The 22,559-nt window shown below is 44.6% G+C and overlaps 1 protein-coding gene across 1 annotated transcript in view; it reads left to right on the forward strand.

Annotated features, from left to right (window-relative positions):
• Positions 1–22,559, forward strand: part of NPLOC4 (NPL4 homolog, ubiquitin recognition factor) — a 52,981-nt gene that overhangs the window by 4,939 nt on the left and 25,483 nt on the right. The window contains exons 3-10 of the mRNA XM_069541939.1: positions 4,976–5,088; positions 11,971–12,147; positions 13,615–13,663; positions 14,372–14,466; positions 16,140–16,263; positions 17,140–17,319; positions 20,452–20,538; positions 22,475–22,546. Of these exons, the coding sequence (XP_069398040.1) occupies positions 4,976–5,088; positions 11,971–12,147; positions 13,615–13,663; positions 14,372–14,466; positions 16,140–16,263; positions 17,140–17,319; positions 20,452–20,538; positions 22,475–22,546 (897 nt within the window). The remainder of the gene's footprint in view (positions 1–4,975; positions 5,089–11,970; positions 12,148–13,614; positions 13,664–14,371; positions 14,467–16,139; positions 16,264–17,139; positions 17,320–20,451; positions 20,539–22,474; positions 22,547–22,559) is intronic.

Consider the following 22,559-nt stretch of genomic DNA (forward strand, 5'->3'; position numbering starts at 1 on the left):
AGTTTTTATTCTGATCCCAACAGTGCTGCTTAAGTGACCATATTTACAAAAAAAAAGAAAAATGACCCAGATGCAATAGACAGCAGAAAAGAGAATCTCTGTGTCTTTAAGGACTTTTTAATATCCTGCGTGTGTGCTTACTTGCTCAGTCATATCCAGCTGTTTGTGACCCCATGGACTGTAGCCTGCCATGGAGTTTTCCAGGCAAGAGTAATGGAGTGGGTTGCCTTTTCCTACTGTTTTAATATTTTACTCTTTGCTTTTTTAGTAGCAGCTGACCATTGTCAGCTCACTCCTGGTGATGGTGCTGGGATACCCTAAAAGCTTGAGTTCTTGAGAGATCGTCTGAGACAGAGATGAAGCATTAAGTAGTTATTGCTTGGACAGTTATGGGGATAAACGTGAGATTAAGAAGACTGCCTACAGTTGTTCTTTACTTTTCCGAGTCTTTGTTATATGAAAATTTCTTATATCTCTAGTAACCATGTAGAAATATGATTTTGTTTTTAACTTGAGGTTTTTGTGCTTGGCATCAAATATAGAGTTGTTGGACAGGTTAAATTCAAATGATTTAAGAGAAACCTAAAAATACAGGATTATTCTGACTTTTATTTGCCTCAGAAGTATCCTGAAATCCTAGTGCTCCCTCTGGGTATTTACTTGTTGCCTTGCATAGGGAATATAGACACAATAGCTGTCACTGGATGTGGGAGTCAGGGAGGTACAGTTTAGTGTTGACCTAATTTCTGAAGCCATTATCACCACAGTAGTCATTGCTTAGGAGAAATTTGCTGGGGAATACTCAAAAACAAACATTTATTACGCCGAGATGTTTCCCCTCAAGTGAAAATCCTTTCCTCTGATTATGCAGATGATATGGATTAATTATAAAAGCCTCGAACAATACAGGGAAGTGTAAAGAAGCAATAAGAATAACTCAAAATCTTACTGGCCAGAAGTAACTGTTACTGTAGCATGTCTTTATGTGCACACATGTGCAGGCATGTGTGCACACACATTCCTGTGTGTGCATGTACATGTACTTTCACCAGAATAGGAGCGCACTATACTACTGCTCTATTTCAAATCTGAGGTTAAGGGGAAACATTTATGGATCACTAAAGAAAAAAATGGAGAAGGAATTGGCAACCTACTCTGATCCTCTTGCCTGGAGAATCTTATCAGGAGCCTGGTGGGCTACAGTCTGTAGGGTTGCAAAGAGTTGGACATGACTGAAACAACTTAGTACAAAAAATGAAAAAAAAAAACTGGCCTGCCTGCATTTTAATTTATATGTAAAGTGCTTTTTAAAGACTGATTTGGAAATAATGTGTTTTAGTCATGTATTATGCATTCGTAAAGAGGAAAATCCAACTGGAATTAATTGGATAGGCTCTCCTTGTGACCTCACATTCAGAGTCCAACCTTCCTGAATCATTTTTTGACTCAAGTGACCATGTTATGTCGTATTGAAGGGGTCACTGTCTGCCCTGTCAGGAAGATCAGTGAGCTAGCCACCAACGCCTGTGTTTCCGGTGCTGGTGCTTGGATGCTCTCCACCTTACCGACAAGGCTCAAGAACCAAGATCCCTGTTTCTTCCTTGATTGATCATTGAATGGATTGTTTGATGGCAGTGTTGAGGGGTGATGGTTGTTTAGCTGTCTGGGTGACAAGTTACACAAGTCCAGGCAGTGAGCCATATGTCAATCCTCCTGCCCTGCAGGCAGAAGAAGTAAGATGCACCCATTCTAGAGAAATTCACATCTCACCTTGTGATCATTTGTAACCTTTTTTCACTTCACAATAGGTTATGGACATGACTGTATGTCAACAAATGTAGATTTGTATCTTTTTTTCTTTAACTGTGATAAGAAAAATAACATAAAATTTGCCATGCAAACCATGTTTAAGTGTATAGTAGCATTAAGTACATTCATGGTGTTATACAGCCATCACCACCATCCATCTCCAGAATTTCTTCATCTTCCCACACTGAAACTCTGTTCCCATTAAACACAAACTTTTCTCCCCGCCTCCCTTTCAGCTCTGGTAACCACCCTGCGTTCTGTCTCTCTAGGTGTGTCATATGAGTGGACCCATACTGATTTTTGATAATTAATAATTTGGCTATGCATTTGTGCCCTGTAAGTGGGCTTTGAAATGGCCTTCCTGTCGCCTCACAAACTTGCCTGAAAAGTATGTTAACCACTGAACTTTGTTGGCTCCAACTTCCCATCCCCACACTTGATACCCTTGATCCTGATTTAATATGTGGCATTACGCTCTCTAAGGAGATTGGTTTTGTAAGTGTAATAAGACATCTTGCAATGAAAATCTCTCATAGACTCTTGAGTTACCGGATCCTTTGAGGCCACCTAATGCTTCTCCCTGAAGAATTCCTTCTCTGTGAATCACTAGACCGTGACCCCTCCAGGACAGGCTCTTCTGGCTGTCCTGCTTGGCAGCGTCCTTCCTCATCTCCAGGATCCCAGGGTTTGCTTCTGCTGCTGTCACTTTGCTGAAAGGGCCCTCACTGAGTCACCCCAGATCCTACCTCTGTCCTTTTTGTTGGCTGCACCTCATGGCTTCTGGGATCTTAGTTCCCCAGTGAGGGATCAGATGTGCACCCTCAGCCATGAAAACGCAGAATCCTGACTTCTGGGTTGTCAGGAAATTTCCCTCAGTCCTTTCTTAACCGACCTCTTAGCCTTTCTCTTTATAATATTATACATTTTTTTAACCTGTGAATTAAAGTACCTGCTAAGAGATGCTTGAAAAATGTGAACAGTCAAAAAGACTGATGGTGAAGCAAATACCCAGGTCTGGGTTGGGGCAGTGCCAGCCTCCAGGAACCGTCGGTCAGCCTTCCCACTTCTCAGCCTGTCACTCCTCTTCTGACCTGATGGGAGCTGCTTCCCCACTTTTCTGTGTTTTACCACCTCTATGCATTCCTAAACCCTAAATTTTAGTTTTGGCTGTTTTTGAACTTAAATCATGCCATGTATTCTTTTTTTTTATTTTCCATTATAAACATTTGTATTCATCTTACACAGTACCATGTTTCTGGTTTTATTACAGTAGTCACACATCAAGATTATCTCAGATTTGAAATGAAGTTTTTAAGCTTTTTTTCCTGGCTGTACTGCGTGGCATGTGGGATCTTAGTTCTTCTGCTGGGGACTTGTGCCCTCTGAATTGGAAGGCAGAGTCTTAACCACTGGACTGACAGCAAAGTCCCAGTTTCTAAGATTTTAAGTGTGCTCTTGTAAGACTCTGCTAAGGTTTTTTTTTTTTTGATGCTTGATGTCTTGTGTTTGATTTCTGTATCTTTAGATAAAGAATTCAGAGTTGGCAGAAGCAGTTATTTTCACAGGAGCACATATAGAACCTAGTATATATATTTCTGCATCTCCCCAAAGTGGGATTCAGCATGTGTGAAGTAATGTTGCTGGCTGTTGTATTTGAAAATACTGCTGCTCTTGGTCCTGATAGAAAGCACAGTTCTCAGTCATGTGGTCATAGGGATTTCCCTCTGCCCACAGGACTGCCCACATGATACCCTGCACCACTTCAGAGATTGCCTTACATCCCAGGGGTGCTATCCTAACTCACACAGGAACAATGTTCCTGGTGCAAGACTTCTTTCTTATTCTTGGCAATAGCTTGCAATGCTCTGTCTATAGAAAAACTATGGTTTTGCAGAACAGATAAAATGCCACAGTTTGTTAATTTCAGTTTATCGCTTTCAGAAAAAGGTCAAAGTCTTTAGTCTTGTCTGTTTCTGTGTCTTTGGCCACACTGCGCAGCATGCGGGATCTTAGGCCCTGACCAGGAATTGAACCCATGCCCTCTGTGTTGGGAGCATGGAATCTTAACCCCTGGACTGCCAAGAAAGTACCTGGTCCTGTTCCTGACCAGCACTGTTGCTCTCTCAGGATTCTCATGGTGATTCTGTGATGATTGCCTGTTGTGTGATTTGGAGTTCTTATCTTTGTGTGTCCTCTGCTTCTGAGTTTCTGTCTGGTGTTCAGCCTGAAGAACATCCTCTGGCATTTATAGTGGTGGAGGCTGTGGGCAACAGGTGCCCATGGGTCTTGTCAACTTGAGAATGTTTTCATTTTGCCCTTGTATTTGAAGGGTATTGTCTCCAGATGGAGAATTCTGAGTTGACAGATTTTTATTCCTGCCTCAGCACTTTAAAGATGTTGTTCCATTGTCTTCTGTTCTCCATTGATCTTTGGTTTTTAGCGGTGTGATGACAGTGTGCCCAGACATAGTTTTTTCTTTATTTATCCTATTTTGGTTTTGCTGAACTTCCTGGATTTGTTACTCGTATGTTTTTCATCAAATTTGAGGGTTTTGGCCATTCTTTCTTCAAATATTTTTCAGTTCTAGCCTTAGTCTCTTCTCTGGAGGATCATTTGCTGTTGCTCCGGAGGTTCCCTAAGGCTCTGTTCATTCTTTCAAATCTCTATCTGTAGATTGTAATCTCTATTAACCCATCTTTAATTGACTTTTTTGTTTTGTTTTGTTTTTGTCATTTCCCTTCTGATGATAAGCCCATCCAGTGAATTTTCTATTTCAGTTGTAGAATTTCCATTTGATTATATTTTATAATTTCTGTTTCTCTGCCAAAATTCCCTGTCTCAGATGACGCTAAGAGTTGAGCTCCATGTCTTGGCCCCAGACTTGAGTTTCCTCATAAGAAAGCAAAATAACAAGAGGTATTTGTTTAACGAGGAGCAGTTTCTAAACTCACTAGGAATGTCTCATGTATATATGTGGTCAGAGTAGTGAGACTTAAATATTTTGGTATGTTATTTGCTGTGCTGTGTGACTTGTGAGGTTTTAGTTCCCCAACCCGGTATTGGACCCAGGTCCTTAACCCTGAAAGCTCAGAGTCCTAACCACTGGACCATCAGGGAATTCCCTTAAATATTTTATTAAATCTCTGTTGTTTGGGGCTTGTTTTAGGTCGCAAAGGAGTTTGGCTTCCAAAATAATGGCTTCTCAGTTTACATCAATAGAAACAAGACTGGAGAAATAACAGCGTCATCTAACAAATCCCTCAACCTGCTGAAGATCAAGTGAGTGCCCGAGGGGAGAAGATGGGGAGTGGGGAGGGCATGCTGGCACTAGTTACCCACCTGAAGTCACTAAGTTCTCCCATTTCCTTCTGCTGCTGTGATTACGGTCTTGAACGCAGACCAAAGTGCAGATGACCGTGCTCCTCGCCAGGTGTTTGGCAGCCATGCCGAATCTACAGTTACTGTCGAGCCGATCTGTTTGACTTGCAGAATTCAGGGATATGCGTCACAGAGGAGGAGTTATAGTGTGTGTGCAGCTGCACACTCAGCTGCTTCACTGCAGAGAAGGACCTTGAATGTAACTCTGTGTGTAGTTCTGCCTTGAGACCTGCTTGGTAGGTCTGTGTTGTATTTCTTGCTGGCAAGACCCCTGGAATGCCTTAGAATTGATGGGTAATGTCAGAAGAAGTTTCTTGAGTGCAGAGACCTCTTCTGTTTTTTTAGTTTTATGGGAGCACAACCATGTCCATTCATTTATGTTTTCATGCTGCAAGGGCAGGGCTGAGTGATTGTGACAGAGGCTGTCTGGTCTGCAAAGCCAAAAATATTTTACTGTCTGGCCCTTTATGGAAAAGCCTTGCTCACCCCTGTCTGAGCTGTGTGGGCACACCTGCTCGTGGATTAGTGAGTAGAACCCTTCAGGTCTTCTGCTGTCCTTAGGTAGCGGGCAGGGAATTCTCCTATTTGGGGTACAGGTAGCCTGGCTGCTGTGACCACTGCTGAGGGTTGGGCTGAGCTTTGTTGGTACTTGGCTGTGTGCCTTTTACCAGTCAGAATAATAGGCCGTCTTGGCAATCTGTGTGGTCCATTTTAGATTCACAATTAGTATATCTTAGGGGGAAAAATGCAATTTTAACATGAATTTATTTGTTCTTCAACGGATACTTGTTTAGCACCTGCTCATTGCCTGCTGCTGTGATGATGTGAAGTCTTGTCTTGTGTATATTCATTTCCAGTCATTGTGGGCCGACTTTCCTCCCAGCTTGCAAAGGGTTTCCACATCTTGAGAATCACTTCTTGTGGGTGTTACTTGGGTTTGGACTCACACCCACTACTCCTGGCTGTGTGCCTGAATAGTCATCCAGTCTCACTGGGCCCCTCCACCCTTGTCTGGTCCCTACACGGGACAAGCACTGTGGAAGTGGCAGCTATGTGTCTCAGAACTATTCTGACAGCTGGATGCCAGGAAAGGGGGGCTGCAGAATGAAGTACCCTTTAGGCAAAGCTGTCTACCTGCAGTGCGGTCACACTTGGAGGGCGTGTCTTTTCAGTGATAATTGTGATGCTTGCTGAGCAGCATGAGAACCACGTCCTGTCCCTGCTTGAGAGTTACCTGACCACGTCTGTAAGAGTCGGTCACCCAGAGTTCCTTGCGAGTCTCACTCCACTGCCTTTGTTGCCATTTTCACAGTTCAGTTGGCTGTTCTAATTCTCTTATTCATTTGTAGGTTCTTTTCTTCCCCCTCTGGCTGCTTTAAAGATCTTCTGTTGGTCTTGGGTCCTGTGGTTTCTGTTTGATCTGTCCAGGTGTGGACTTGATGGTTTGTTAGTTGCTATGTTACATCTACCTGATGTAAAATGTACTTTCTGTATCTGCAGGTGAGGTCTAGAGAATTCTTCCCCATTATCTCTTTAAATAATACCTCTCTTTCAGTCTCTCTATTATTTCAGTTGATTACATTTTTTACTTTTTCCTATTTGATTTCTTTCAGCCCTGGCTGTTAGCTCATATGCTCACAGGGGCTTCTTCCCGGCTCCTGCTCTGCTCTCACGCTGGCCCCCAGGCTTCCAGTGAAGACTCCTGGGTTCCTTGGGGTTCCGCCTTGGCCTGTCACACACCTGGTGCTTCCCTCTCAGGTCCTGAGGTGTCTGGAGTCTGTCTTGCCTGAGTGTATTTAGGGTTTGTGAGGATCCTGTTGCACTATTGCTGGTGTTGTCTAGCCTGTTGTAAGCAGGGGATTTGGGAAGAACTGCTGAGTCTGTGGCCCCTCTGCCCACTCTTGGAGGCCCTGGTTATTGCAGATAGCCTCTTATTGCTCATAATTCTTCATTCCATTTCCAGCTGACATTTCCTTCATAAGTATATATTCTTTGTCTTGAATCCCACACCTGAAATCTTTGGCTATCTAAATCTCTTGATTGTTTCCTGCCCTCTCTTGGTCCTGGTGGTTTGTTTCTCTTGTACATTTGGTGACCTTTTTTTGAGAGCTTATATTTGGCCAAACTTGGTCTTAGGGAGCCTGAAGGATCTGGGGTTGTTGGCTTTCCTACTGAAGGAAATGGCAACCCACTCCAGTATCCTTGCCTGGAAAATCTCGTGGACAGAGTAGCCTGGTGGGCTGCAGTCCATGGGGTCGCAGAGTCTTACTTACTGAGAAGCATTTGTTTCTATAAGCACAAGGGGGCGTTGTGGGCTCAGCACTCAAGTTAATTTCTGTCTTTGGGTTCCTGAACCAGGTAGCATCCCTGATTGTACCCTGGATGCTTGCAAGAGCAGGCCTTTGGTTTCAGACTCTCAGACAGTTTTGCCTACAGCGTAGTGGATGGAGGCAGATGGGATTTCTCCTTGGTCTGTTTTGTCAGCTGGTAGGTTTTTTCCAAACTGTTGAGACATCTTCAGACATCTGGCTCTGTGTGGCATTTTGGGCTCAGCAACTCGCTCTGGGCAGGCAGGCTCAAGGCCTCACCTCTGTCGCCCAGAAAACGACTATAAGCCAGCTTCAAGGTTCCCATCATGAGCTGGCTGTAGGTTCCCTTACTATTCTTATTTGAGCTGCTCTGGGTTTTTGGACCCTTGAGAGTTCCCTTCTTTAGAGCTCCACAATGCCTTTTAGAGTGTGTTTGTTAAAACTGATGGATAGTTGAGCCAAGTATCCTGAACCTGGAGGATGTTTAGGAATATCTCATTTGCTGTTAGACATAGACATCTTCAATTACAAGTTGGCAGTCTTATCACCCTAAATTGTGAGAGGAAAAAGAGGCCCAAGCAGACCCATTGAAGAGCTGCAGCCCAGCCTCCCCATCCTGGCTTAGGTGCCTGTTCTCTTGGTTGGTTGGTTGGAGGCTGCAGGCTGTGCTTCCAGTCTTGCTTTCTGCACGTGCCTCTTGTTGAGAGCAAGGAAATACTTAACCCAGTGGTGATGCTACAGCTTTTCCTCCCAGACGGGTTGGCTGATTGTCTCAGGACCTGCAGTGCTCCCAGGTGGGACTGTTCACTGGCCTCAGGCATGGTGGTAGGTGGGCAGTCAGGCTCTGCTGAAGTCTGCAGTGGGTCTGATGGGGAAAGGACGCTGTTCATATTGAAAATGATCAAAAACCAAATATTGCCCTTTGCAGTGTGAATCATGGCAGCCTTTGTAGAAAGCCTTTTCATACTGTTCATGGGGTTCTCAAGGCAAGAATACTGAAGTGGTTTGCCATTCCCTTCTCCAGTGGACCACGTTCTGTCAGACCTCTCCACCATAACCCGCCTGTCTTGGGTGGCCCCACAGGGCACGGCTTAGTTTCATTGAGTTAGACGAGGCTGTGGTCCTAGTGTGATTAGATTGACTAGTTTTCTGTGATTATGGTTTCAATGTGTCTGCGCTCTGATGCCCTCTTGCAACACCTACCGTCTTACTTGGGTTTCTCTTACCTTGGCCGTGGGGTATCTCTTCACGGCTGCTCCAGTTAAGCTCCTTGGCCGTGGGGATGTTCCTCTTGGCCGCCGCCCCTGACCTCGGGCGTGGGATAGCTCACGGAATGAAGCAGGGCAAAGGCTAATAGAATTTTGCCAAGAGAACACACTGGTCATAGCAACTACCCTCTTTCAGCAACACAAGAGAAGACTCTACAAGTGGACATCACCAGATGGTCAACACCAAAATCAGATTGATTATATTCTCTGCAGCCAAAGATGGAGAAGCTCTATACAGTCAGCAAAAACAAGACCGGAAACTGACTGTGGCTCAGATCATGAGCTCCTTATTACTAAATTCAGACTTAAATTGAAGAAAGTAGGGAAGACCATTAGACCATTCAGGTATGACCTAAATCAAGTCCCTTATGATTATACAGTGGAAGTGAGAAATAGATTTAAGGGACTAGATCTGATAGATAGAGTGCCTGATGAACTATGGACTGAGGTTTGTGACATTGTACAGGAGACAGGGATCAAGACCATCCCCATGAAAAAAAAAAAGACCACCCCATGGAAAAGAAATGCAAAAAAGCAAAATGGCTGTCTGGGGAGGCCTTACAAATAGCTGTGAAAAGAAGAGAAGCAAAAAGCAAGGAGAAAGGGAAAGATATAAACATCTGAATGCAGAGTTCCAAAGAATAGCAAGAAGAGATAAGGAAGCCTTCCTCAGTGATCAGTGCAAAGAGAAAGGGGAAAACAACAGAATGGGAAGACTAGAGATCTCTTCAAGAAAATTAGAGATACCAAGGGAACATTTCATGCAAAGATGGGCTCGATAAGGGACAGAAATGGTATGGACCTAACAGAAACAGAAGATATTAAGAAGAGGTGGCAAGAATATACAGAAGAACTGTACAAAAAAGATCTTCATGACCAAGATAATCACGATGGTATGATCACTCACCTGGAGCCAGACATCCTGGGATGTGAAGCCAAGTGGGCCTTAGAAAGCGTCACTACGAACAAAGCTAATGGAGGTGATGGAATTCCAGTTGAGCTGTTTCAAATCCTGAAAGATGATGCTGTGAAAGTGCTGCACTCAATATGCAGCAAATTTGGAAAACTCAGCAGTGGCCACAGGACTGGAAAAGGTCAGTTTTCATTCTAATTCCAAAGAAAGGCAATGCCAAAGAATGCTCAAATTACCACACGGTTGCACTCATCTCACACTCTAGTAAAGTAATGCTCAAAATTCTCCAAGCCAGGCTTCAGCAAGACGTGAACCATGAACTTGCAGATGTTCAAGCTGGATTTAGAAAAGGCAGAGGAACCAGAGATCAAATTGCCAACATCTGCTGGATCATCAAAAAAGCAAGTGAGATCCAGAAAAACATCTATTTCTGCTTTATTGACTGTGCCAAAGCCTTTGACTATGTGGATCGCAATGAACTGTGGAAAATTCTGGAAGAGATGGGAATACCAGACCACCTGACCTGCCTCTTGAGAAAGCTATATACAGGTCAGGAAGCAACAGTTAGAACTGGACATGGAACAACAGACTGGTTCCAAACAGGAAAAGGAATACGGCAAGGCTGTATATTGTCACCCTGCTTATTTAACTTATATGCAGAGTACATCATGAGAAACACTGGCCTGGAGGAAGCACAAGCTGGAATCAAGATTGCCGGGAGAAATATCAATAAGCTCAGATATGCAGATGATACCACCCTTATAGCAGAAAGTGAAGAGGAACTAAAAAGCCTCTTGATGAAAGTGAAAGAGGAGAGTGAAAAAGTTGGCTTAAAGCTCAACATTCAGAAAATGAAGATCATGGCATCTGGTCGCGTCACTTCATGGGAAATAGATGAGGAAACAGTGGAAACAGTGTCAGACTTTTATTTTGGGGGGCTCCAAAATCACTGCACATAGTGACTGCAGCCATGAAATTAAAAGACGCTTACTCCTTGGAAGGAAAGTTATGACCAACCTAGATAGCATATTGAAAAGCAGAGACATTACTTTGCCAACAAAGGTCCGACTAGTCAAGGCTATAGTTTTTCCAGTGGTCATGTATGGGTGCGCGAGTTGGACTGTGAAGAAGGCTGAGTGCCGAAGAATTGATGCTTTTGAACTGTGGTGTTGGAGAAGACCCTTGAGAGTCCCTTGGACTGCAAGGAGATCCAACCAGTCCATTCTAAAGGAGATCAGTCCTGGGTGTTCTTTGGAAGGAATGATGCTAAAGCTGAAATTCCAGTACTTTGGCCACCTCATGTGAAGAGTTGACTCATTGGAAAAGACCCTGATGCTGGGAGGGATTGGGGGCCGGAGGAAAGGGGGACGACAGAGGATGAGATGGCTGGATGGCATCACTGACTCAATGGGTGTGAGTTTGAGTGAACTCCGGGAGATGGTGATGGACAGGGAGGCCTGGCGTGCTGTGATTCATGGGGTCGCAAAGAGTTGGACACGACTGAGCCACTGAACTGAACTATCGTAGAAAGCAGTACATCAGCAGCTTTAAGAACAAATAAAACTCCTAAAGTCTAATGTACCTTCTCTGGGAAATCTGCCCTGCGGCCGGGAGACTGTGCCATCTCTTGGTGGCATGGTGGTGGCAGGTCTCTCAAGAGCCTTGCCTGTCATGCGGGAGCAGCAAAGCGTACTGTGGGGTGGTTTCACCGCGGAACATTGACTAGATGCAGACCATCTTTGGAGGGATTGTGTGGGAACAGCAAATGCAAAAAGTGTGTGTCTAATCATCTCAGGGTTGTACATTAGTGACATGCATGTTAGGGACACATGTGTGGATGTAGAGAGAAGTGAAAGGAAGATGCCCCAGGGAGGTAAATGAGGGAGCTAAAGAGAGGGCCATGGAAGGAATGAGGGGAAGTGGGCGCCAAGCACAGGAGGAGGACGAGGGTAGAGGCTGTGCTGCTCCAGTGTCTGCTGAGGTCGTGCGTCTTCTGTGTGAAACTAGGTGTGTCTGTGCCTGTGCAGCATAGATCCTGCAGTCTGGTTGTAAGGAAGTTATGTTTCAGTCCAGAGAGCCTGCTGCTGGCCTTGATAAGGTGAACAGGCACAGAGGAGACAGGAAAGGAGCACTCTACTCTCTTAAAATTGGAAGCCTTGCTGTCTAGGCTGTTGGGGTGGTTGGTGTTGGCTGTTCGCAGGCATCAGAGGTTTTCACATGAGTTGATCTTCTGTGCAGCTCAGGTTGTGGAGAAAAGAAGACAGCCTCAACTTAACATTTGTTGTTTGAACAGGCATGGAGATCTGTTGTTTCTGTTTCCCTCGAACCTTGCGGGACCGTCATCTGAGATGGAGACGTCAGCCCCTCAGGGGTTGAAGGCCTGTGGTGCTCCCAATGTGGTGGAAGATGAGATTGACCAGTACCTCAGCAGGCAGGATGGGAAGATCTACAGGAGCCGCGATCCGCAGCTGTAAGTGCCCTCGGGGCCACAGGGTCAGTCAAGTGAAATGTCTGTAATGTGTCCTGATGAAGAAATGTAAGTTTCCAGTTTGACCATCTGTTTTCAACTTACATCTCACTTAAGTTATAACTGTGAGGTTTTTCTCATTGTTTGAATCTCAAACTGTGCTCCACATGTATTTTAAACGTTTTAAGTGGTGAGAACTAAGAGATTTGAAAGAAGGGAGGAGCCTTAAACCAAGTCCTCTCTGTGGTGTGCCCCTGAAATACCTGGATGCACATGCAGAGTGGGCTTTAGTGAGTGTGACGGGATGGAGGGGGTGGGACCTCAGCACCTGCCGGCACAGGTCCTCATTCACATCGTCTGGTTTAATTCTCATGGACGACGCTCAACCTCCCATACTCAGTGCGCTCTTTGCGTTCTTCTAGGAGATGTTTCATTTGCTAAAGGTGCTGCTCCCTTCGGAATGTTCACTTTTCATTGAGGATTGTATAAAGTGCTTATGCTTGTGTACGTTTGTTTATTTTAGATTTTTGGCTGTCCTTTGTAAGGAGACTAGTTAGAAACATCTGAGTTCACACTCTGATGTAAAACTGAGTGAAAGTTGTCTCTGCAGTGGAGTGTGTAACTGCATCACTCTGCAAGCATGGCATTGAGATATTGGAATTCAGCATGCTGCATTAGGAACTTGTATGTCTCCGATCAGAGGGCCCCAGAGAGTGCTGAGATGCAGTTGGCATGGAACCACTCTGTGGCTGTGGCCATCAGTTAGCTCTCCGCCCCTATTTGCATTCCTCCCAGGGATCCAGGGTTGCTCCCACCCTGATCAGTGTTTGTGAGGCCTCGTTAGAAATCTTTTTCAGAGTTCGTGTGCCTCCGTGTGCATTACCTGGAAGAGCCTGCCTGTTGGGAGGTCCAGGCGGTTTTTGCTCTGAAATACAGAGCGAGGTGCACCTGAGAGCTCACCCCGCGTGGACAGTGCTGTGACTGCACCCGTCAGCAGCCTCGCCACCCTCCCACACCCCCACTGTCCTACCCTGTGCAGACTGAAACCCACAAAGCCAAGTGATCCTTTCATCCTTTTTTCCAAAATGTGCATGCAGAGTGGGTGTTTTCCATACTTGAGCTATTTATGTACCATTTTCAGGGTTTTTGCCACATCCACATACCAACTTTCTTAGTCTTTACCTAACATTTTTATTTAAATTAACTTTAACTTCATTCACTTTTCTTTTTAGATTTTGTCATTTTAAGCAGTTAATATCCATGGAATCACAGGTTTGATGCACAGGTCAACAGTTTTAATACACACCAAAATATTGAACTGTTAGAAGCTCTTCACCATGTACCATTTCAGATAATTTCGCGTGGGTGAGGCAGCATTGCATTAGGTATGAGGTGCATTGTGAGCATCAGCATGCAGGGAGGCGGAGGAGCGCGTGCTGACGCTGTGCGTTTCTCTCCCCTGTGCTCTAGGTGCCGGCACGGGCCTCTGGGGAAGTGCGTGCACTGCGTTCCTCTCGAGGTGAGAGTCCACGCAGAGGGAGTTCCCAGGGCTGTCTCCACACCTCTGAGTCCCTGGGCTGGGTTGGAGTGGTTCAAGGAACTTCTCTATTTATTGCCCTGGGCCTCATATTCCCCCTAGTGCAGGCTGCACTGAGAGGATGAGCCTTTATTTATGGGAGTGACCTTCTGGGTGGATTATGAACAGCTGGAACAGGGTATTGCTGTGATAAAGGGGCAGCATTTACACTGGGTTCCCTGGACAGTCCTTTTAAAACCTGACACAAAGCTGGGCCTGGCGGTTTTTGTGTTCATCATCGTTTTGATTTACTTTGCCCTGAATCTCACGTCTCTACTGATTTGTCCTGGTGAGATTGAGAGTTACCGTAATAATGCTGACTTGTGACTGGTTAACACTGAATTTACGGCATGAAGGCCAACCTGATTTTCTTCATGAGGCTCCTCTTGCTTTATCTTGTGGCTTTTTTTTTTTTTTGCAAAACTTACTTGATACTTACTTGACTTACATCATTTTATATTTAATAGAGATTAATTTTAATCTTTTAAAGATAACTGGTACACAGAAAACTTGGTTCTGACCTAGAACAATAGTGAGGACCCAGCACCAGTTCTCCCTTACTGCCCACCTGCCTCAGGGCTTGGCAGGTGGAGGCTGTGGCCGTGACCCCGGTCGCAGGTGCGTAACTCTGTTGACGGTGTGTTTTGGCAGCCGTTTGATGAGGACTACCTAAACCACCTGGAGCCTCCCGTGAAGCACATGTCCTTCCACGCCTACATCCGGAAGCTGACTGGAGGGGCTGACAAGTAAGCAGCTTGAATGTGGGGGTGGCACCCATGTGGCTTTGGGGCACAGAAGTTAATTTTCTGTCACTTGCACATGTTGCTTAAAGCCCCTTGGCATATGAGTGAGAAAAGTAAAGATAAGAGTCTGGGCATGCATTGTTTGAATTTGTGAATCTTATTCTGATTCTAGAAGAGGAAACAGGTGGGTGGAGACTCTGGTACCTGCTGTAGTCGCAGTGCCCAGTGCATGGGCAGAGGCCCGGCTGGCGGTGGCTGCTGTGACGGCCCCGGGGTACCTTGGCAACCTTCTCTCGGGTATGCCGTGTTCTGGCAGCTAGTTGTTTGCGAAAATGGATGAGATGAGGCATGACAGTGGCCAGTCCTGTGTCTGTGGAGTCTGAGCCCACTTTCCCTCTGCTTTTTGGAAAACCTGAACCACCTCCCCTCAATCCTCTTGGCTCCCCTGTTTCATAGCCCCTGTCATCCTTTTGCCCTGGAGCCTGCCTCGTTAGCAGCTCAACTTCACAGCCATAGTAAGGCCGAGGTAGGGTGTTATCCCTGGCTTGGCCTCTGGTGCCTCAGCATTGCTGTCTGCAGGCTCGGCCAGGCGGGCAGTGAGGGTGGAGGCAGGCAGCGGGGACAGCTGGCTCTTAGAGAGCAGCTGTGACAGTGGCAAGCTGAGAGCACTTTGATTTCTTCTGAATTACATCAAGTCATGCAGCCCCATCCTGCTGATGTGTTCACCTCACCAAAAAGGAACGGACGTCTTACCAGGATTTTATGATTCCTGTCTGTGCAGCAAGAGGAGACGGTGGTTGAACCCAAGTCAGCAACATTTCATGAAGAATGTCATGTTTGCCTGCTTGTAGTTTTTCTCTGACAGCCTGCTGACATCCTGAAATGACTTAAAAAAAAACTTAGGCAAGGGGAAAAAAAATCTACCAGAAGCCTATTTTTGCTTTGTCCGTGGGGTAAGCTCTGAGGCTGTCTGGACCAGAGCACGAGTGTGCTGAGGTCTGCTGGCCTTTTGCCAGTCTAGGTCAAGGGCTCGCTCATCGCTGTTGTTAACACATAACCTTGGTGGTAACCCTTGCTTCCAAGTGCCATCATTTTTGTGATGCCACTGGCTTGTGGGGACAGTGCTGATCACTGGGCTGTTTGTGAACAGGAAAGCGACGGAGGTTGCAGGCACTCGTGCAAGCTCACCCCAAGTCCATAGTGGGGCCCAGGACTTCCTCACTGACCAAAAGCAGAGTGGCGATATTTGTTATGTATCCTAATCACATTTTTTCTATGGATAAGAATTCTGTACAGAAATCTTAAGTACTAGACTCATTACGTAAATATTTCTGTTAAGTCAATGAAATTTAAAAAGAGTTTCATTTTCTCTGAGGCATAGGTTAAATCTAGATATTCAGCAGTACTCTTGAAAATCTTCATAGATGTTAGTGATAGTGAAAACAAACTGTTTTTGTTAGAAATAGTTCTGAATCCTGTACAGTCTTAAGTGTACCGGACAGAAGCTAGAACTCCATTAGAATAAATTTTAGCACATTTTCCCTGCTGTTGCTACCACGTGCTTGGCTCCTAAGAACTCTATTCAGGAAGTGTAAGGTATCTTACATTTTATTTCCAGCCTCCTGCTAAACTTTTCACCATTGTAATGTTTAATTAAGTTGCATTTTCTTGTTCAGGGGGAAATTTGTTGCCCTGGAGAACATCAGTTGCAAGATTAAATCAGGGTGTGAGGGACACCTTCCATGGCCTAACGGCATCTGTACTAAGTGCCAGCCGAGTGCCATCACGCTGAACAGACAGGTGAGATGTCTGTGTCCATCTGGATGCAGAAAGCAGTATATTTGTGTTCATGGCTGAGGAAAGATCTCTAGCTCCTTCAAGCATAGAGGGTAGCCTTCAGTTTTCTGTCTTGTTGGCTTGTGTGGAGGCAAACTTTTCTTGGTGATTGTTTAAAATGCTCAGTGGTTGTGACTTTGCCTTTTAAGAAACTGTGGCTCTGGAAGTTGGCTATGGCTCAGCTATGAACAGAACTGTCCTGGGACTAGCTCAGGACATCTTTCCAAGCCAGGTTAAGGAGGGAACTGAGCTCAGGAAGGAGCCTTGGCTCAAGAAGGAACTCAGGGAAAATTTTGTGTAGTTATTCTGGCTTTTTCCACTCTGATCGTCCAGCCCTCCAAGAATAGCTCACCTCATCTTTCCCTGGCCACTACCAGCCTGTGTTTAGCTGCTTAGAATTCCATAATCTCCTGGACTGTCTGAGAACCTTTCTCCTTTTCTTTCCTTCCTTCCATCCATCACTCTAGTTCTCTTTTTTTCTTTCTTTCTGTCTTAATTTCTTTTTGAAAACTTTTTTTGATTTAGAAAATGTGAAAACCTGCATTTTAGGTGACATCCCATGTGGGATCGAACACTTCCCCCCTGCAGTGGAAGTGCAGAGTCTTAACCACTGGACTGCTAGGGATGTCCCCCAGTGAGATAAATTTGAATTAATTTATTGAGGAATCCCACCATTACCCCTTCTACCTGCTAAAATCTGAAGTAGTCTTAAGGGCAGAGCACATTTTTAAAGTCTGTGTGTTTAAAAAGCTAGGTGAAAGATACTTATGAACGGTTTGTGCTAAAAGAATTATTTTTTATCGAGTGTTTGAATTTAACCTATTGTTGTTAACTCTACAGAAATACAGACATGTGGACAACATCATGTTTGAGAATCATACAGTTGCTGACCGCTTCCTTGACTTCTGGAGGAAGACGGGGAACCAGCACTTCGGGTACTTGTATGGACGGTACACGGAGCACAAAGACATTCCTCTTGGTATCAGGGCTGAAGTAGCTGCAATTTATGAGCCTCCTCAGGTAGACGTGAACAGGATTTACAGTCTGTGGGTCTCTATTGCTTTATTTTGACGGCTCTATGGGATGCCTTTTTCAGATTGCTTGTTGCTTTTCTTATTGCATCATTTGCCACAGTCTGTAGACACTCAGACACACTCAAAAAGAACATTTGGAGAGTAAGAGCATAGCCCGTAAATATTTCAGTGTATGTTTCCAAAGAATAAGGACACGCTCTTATATTACAAGCACATTTGAGCAATTTAAGTAAGTTGAGCTTTGATATAGATCTAATCTGCCATCTTATCCCACTTTTGTCAGTTCCCCCAAAAGTGTCACACAGTTGCTCTCTTCTGATTCCCTGTCTCCTCTGCTCATGCCTACAATCACCTATCCTAGGAATTAAGAAATTAGAGTCACAAAATTACTCTAGTTCTTTATCTTATGCCACACATGTAACTTACTAACAGTATCAAGATTACCACTGGTGTAGGACTGACAACAGTTTAGAATTGTTTAGGTGGAAGGGTAGGGTCCCCTAGGGTATATCCCACTAGGGACCAGCAGTTGGTTTCTGTGTTTAAAGTTGCCTGGAAGATCTTCTCTGTATGATTATGTCACCAACAGGTTATAACCAACATTTATGTTCATTTGATTTTCAGTATTTAGGGATTGGTTTTATATATATGTATTTAAATTTGTTGTACAATTACATAAAACTTCTATATGGTTGTGTGATATGTATATGTAATATATTGTTTTATTATATATAATAAGTTTACTACAAAAGTGAAGACTGGAGCTGTATTGCATCCTGGTTTATGATGTGTTGAGATTGTTAGGAGAGGGTCTTATTTCTGCAGGTTACTGTGATGCAAAAACACAAAAATGCAGTGCGTTGAGCCATGAACAGAGGAACAAATGGAACATAGTAAAGTTAGGCTGAATTAGGTGGTGGGTATATAGGTGTTCACTACTGATTCTTTAAACTTTGTTGTATGCCTGAAATTTTTTATTTTAAAAAATGTTGGAAAAGAAATTTGCATGTTTGCAAAGTGAGATCTACAAACAGCGTCTTCCCTTTCATCTGATTTCCTCCCTCCCCTACAGGTATCCCTCACTTTAAACAATTTTTGGCTTAGATCTGCAAAGTTTGATTTTTTTTTTTTTAGTATAAGTGGGTACATAGATACTACTGTCTTCTCCTTTCTCTCTGGTGGGCATCATGCCATACACGTGTGTAGAGATACTCCTGGTATCTCTGCAGGAGCCACACACCTGCACAGGCCACAAGGCCTGCAGTTCCAGACCCTGGTTTATTAAAAAAAAAAGTGAACCAGTCATGGCTCCTTACCAGTCAATAGGATACCCACTTCAGGCGCCCTTTTGTTGGCTTAGAGCGTGTTTATCTTCTGTGCTCTCTTATTCTGCCTTGCCCGTGAAGCTAAGCACTGTCCCTGTAGAAGTTGTGTACAGGTTTTCCAAGGCTGTTTTTTCTGGGAATGAATGTTACTTTGTAACTCTAACCTTGCCTAATCTAGCCAAGTTTACTTGGAGTTAAGCTATTTATCCAAGGGAGTTTTGAAACTAACTTCTATTCCAAACAAAGGAACCTTAAGGTGTAGAGAGCCTTCTCTAGCCTTGTGCTGTGTTCTGGAGATCTTGCCATGACTGGTTCATTTTTTTTTATAATAAACCAGGGTCTGGAACTGCAGGCCTTGTGGCCTGTGCAGTGTGTAGCTCCTGTAGAGATATCAGTTCTTCCCTGGCTATATTTACACAGATTGTGTGTCGTCTACTCCCTTGACATTCTTGTTACTTTTTGAGAGCCACAGAGGAACTGTTGGACCAGGCCTTCTGTGATGGTTCACTTGTAAGGAGATGGAAGATGGCAGTAGGTGCTCACCCAGGAGACCCTGCTTGTCCAACCCTTCAGGTGCTGAATGTGCTCTGTAAGCAGGATCTGCTTTTGGAAGCACGTGATGTTCCAGTTCAGTTTTGAGGAGGGTCCTTTCATGAAGTAGTTTAACAGTTCTGTTTAGAGTATGATTGAACAAAAAATGGAATCAGAAGCCTTTGGCGTCAAAACTACTCACAGCATCATCAGAGCTCCCAAATTGGGGATCCTGGAGGTTGAAACATGTGACCTCTAATAACCTCCAGCTCATTAGAAGTTGAAGCTCATGATGCCACATGTCATGAAACAAAAATCCTTAGGTTTGTTCTGAGTTTGTACTTTGAGCTGTGCTCTGGATGTAGTAATCATCTCCATATGGGTCATACCCAGCAACATAAAGTTCTTTTGTTATTTTGCCAGGATTTGACTAATTTACAAGGATATACCCAATTAGCATAACTCAATTTGGAATTACCTTCACTTTCCTGTTTCATAGCTGTGTCTTCTGCTCAGTATGATGCTTAACTTATGAGCTGCATTTTGGTGCACATTAAAGATTTCAGCATGCTTTGTCTGCTGCAAGAAGTGGAGTCCTGTGGCCAGTGTAGGTTGCATGTGAGCCAGCCCAATCCCCCCACTGCCCCAAGCTGAGTCAACAGGATACCCACTTCAGGTGCCCTTTTGTTGGCTTAGAGTGTGTTTATCTTCTGTGCTCTCTTATTCTGCCTTGCCCATGAAGCTAAGCACTGTCCCTGTAGAAGTTGTATGCAGGTTGCTAAGCACTGTCCCTGTATAAGTTGTGTGCAGGTTTTCCAAAGCTGTTTTTTCTGGGGATGAATGTTACTTTGTAACTCTAACCTTGCCTAATCTAGCCAAGTTTACTTGGAGTTAAACTATTTATCCAAGGGAGTTTTGAAACTAACTTCTATTCCAAACCAAGGAATCTTAAGGTGTAGAGAGCCTTCTCTAGTCCTGAACAACCACACGTTTCATGTGGAGCTGCTAACGTGAACCAGCCTGAATATTGCCTCTTCCATGTTCTCTGAATCTTGATCAAAAGCAAAGCCGAGCCCTGGAAGGAAAGAGCCTGGAGGGCTTGGCTTGTGGATCTGATTGAGCTTTTTTTACTGTTGAAAATCTCCTGTTTGGCAAGGGAGATCGGTGCTCCTTTGTGACAACCAACCAGAAATGGAGCAGAGCTGCTTGCTGCTTTTCTGAACTCCTCCTCTAAATCCGCCTTCTCTTTAATACCCCCACAGATTGGTACACAGAATAGCTTGGAGCTTCTTGAAGACCCAAAGGCCGAGGTGGTTGATGAAATTGCTGCCAAACTTGGCCTGAGGAAGGTACTGAGACTGTTTTTCCTTGAGGGAGGACCTGGGCTCTGTGTTGGGGACATCTAGGTGTGTCACGTAGCCAGGCCTGATCCGGGACTGAACCCCCAGCTGCTCAAGGTCAGATGCAGGCCCTGCACGTTTTGAAGCCTCGCTTGTATTTATTGGGTGCCTAAAAAAGGATGCCAGTGTAGGGACTATTATGTGTAAATCCACCAGACATACTTCTTGCGGATTGCCTCAAAGTGGGCCAGGAAAAGCAGCAGGAGCAAGACCCCTACTTCTGCTGCAGGGGACCTGACACCAGGCTCTGTGTCCCACCTGTCTGCTAAGGCACATCCTTCTGGGTGTGAGCTCTCCCTTCATGTGTCTGTCTGCACCGATCATTTTCTCTCCCCTGCACTTGGAGATTCTGGTGGTTCCTCTTCAGTCCTCATTGAACCTCCTGTTTGTAATTGAGGCATCTGAGCATATAAGCCTTGCTAGTTTTCTGGGCAGTTAGAAGACAGAGGGTTTTCTTTTTGAACCTGTTCATCTAGTTTATCTCACATCTTTGGTAGAGTTCCTAGGAACTATAAAGATGACTTTTTATAGATAATGTTGAAATGTGAATTTGAACACATCTTAAAAATTCACTATTAATAGCTATGTAAGTTTTATCCTTTGTTTCCTAATCATTTTAGACAGAGAGAAATAGACTCTGTACAGATAAATGGGGGAAGACTGGAAATGTGCCTTTTAACCCAGGAATGCTATGGAGCAAAGTTACTACTTCATTTTAAGAAAAAAGACTCCTGTTGTTTCTAACAAGGAGTCAGTATCATGATTTAGGGGCATATTTTGGTTTAAATTCTGAAAGTTTCTCATGTTGAAAAGAGAAATCAATGTTTTTTTTTAAACCCATTTTTGTTATAAATGTTTGGTTCATGGTAGAGTAGAAGATCTTGAAATTACTTAAATGCCTTTCTCCAAACACTAATTCCTTAGCCCTTATCTCAGCTTGATTTTGATTCTGTTTTGTTTAATGGTTAAATTACATTTATCCCTTAAGTCTCATTTTCTCCATTGCCATCCTCCTTGGGAGTTTTGTTCATTTGGACATTTTTAAAGAAAATGAAAGCCTCTTGATTTGGCTGGTCATGTCTGCAGGAGATGGAGTTGAAGAGTTTCATGTCAGGGTTGTACTGGAGAGGGTCACAGACACCAGGTCACTTCTTTGAAGGACTGAAATAGGTGTGTATCTGGATTCCGTCGCCGCTCTTCGACCTCCCAGCCAGGTTCTGGTTCAGGAAGGGTAACCAGCTGTGAGATTCATGGGCACAGGAGGGCCAGGGTTCACAGAGCGCATAGACAGGCACTGTTGCTGTAGCAGGACGTGCCGGGAAGGCTGACTATGCCGAGGTCTGGGATTGGCGTTTCAGATTCCTGTACCTTCAGATGCTTCCTTCAGCCCTGCACTGGCGCTCAGAGAAGCAGCTGGGTGAAGTCTCTGTTGTGTGTTTTCTTTTATTTTAAGTGCATTCTCTAGGGAGTATGTTCTCCTGTCTGGAGAAAGCCCTAGCATCTGGAGCGGCACTGTCTGTATTTGCTTGCTCGTTGTTTCTCCAATCCCCTTTTCACTGATACTCTGTTAGTTTTGTCCAGCCCAGAGTCCCCTGCACCTAGTACAGTGCTGGGCCCAGAGATGGCGCTGAGTCTTAGTTTCTAACACATAAATGAGCTTTGCTCCTTTGCTCTTGTCTCCACCCGGCAGCATCAGGGGGAGTTCAACCAGTGTCGGCTGAGTACTGCTTGAGAACCCTGGTTTGGACAGTGGCTTAGCTGAGGAGCTGACTCACCTAGAAAGAAAGGACTGACTCCCAGGAGTCTCCTCTCTGGGCAGAGGCTAGAAGGCATTTGTCATCTGCTTCAGGGAGAGACTCAGAAGGTACTTTTCTCTCTTATGCAGGTTGGCTGGATATTTACAGATCTTGTCTCAGAAGATACTCGGAAGGGTACAGTTCGATACAGTCGAAATAAGGTGAGGTGGGGTG

This window comes from Ovis canadensis, chromosome 11, assembly GCF_042477335.2.
Source record: "Ovis canadensis isolate MfBH-ARS-UI-01 breed Bighorn chromosome 11, ARS-UI_OviCan_v2, whole genome shotgun sequence".
Classification (NCBI taxonomy): Eukaryota; Metazoa; Chordata; class Mammalia; order Artiodactyla; family Bovidae; genus Ovis; species Ovis canadensis.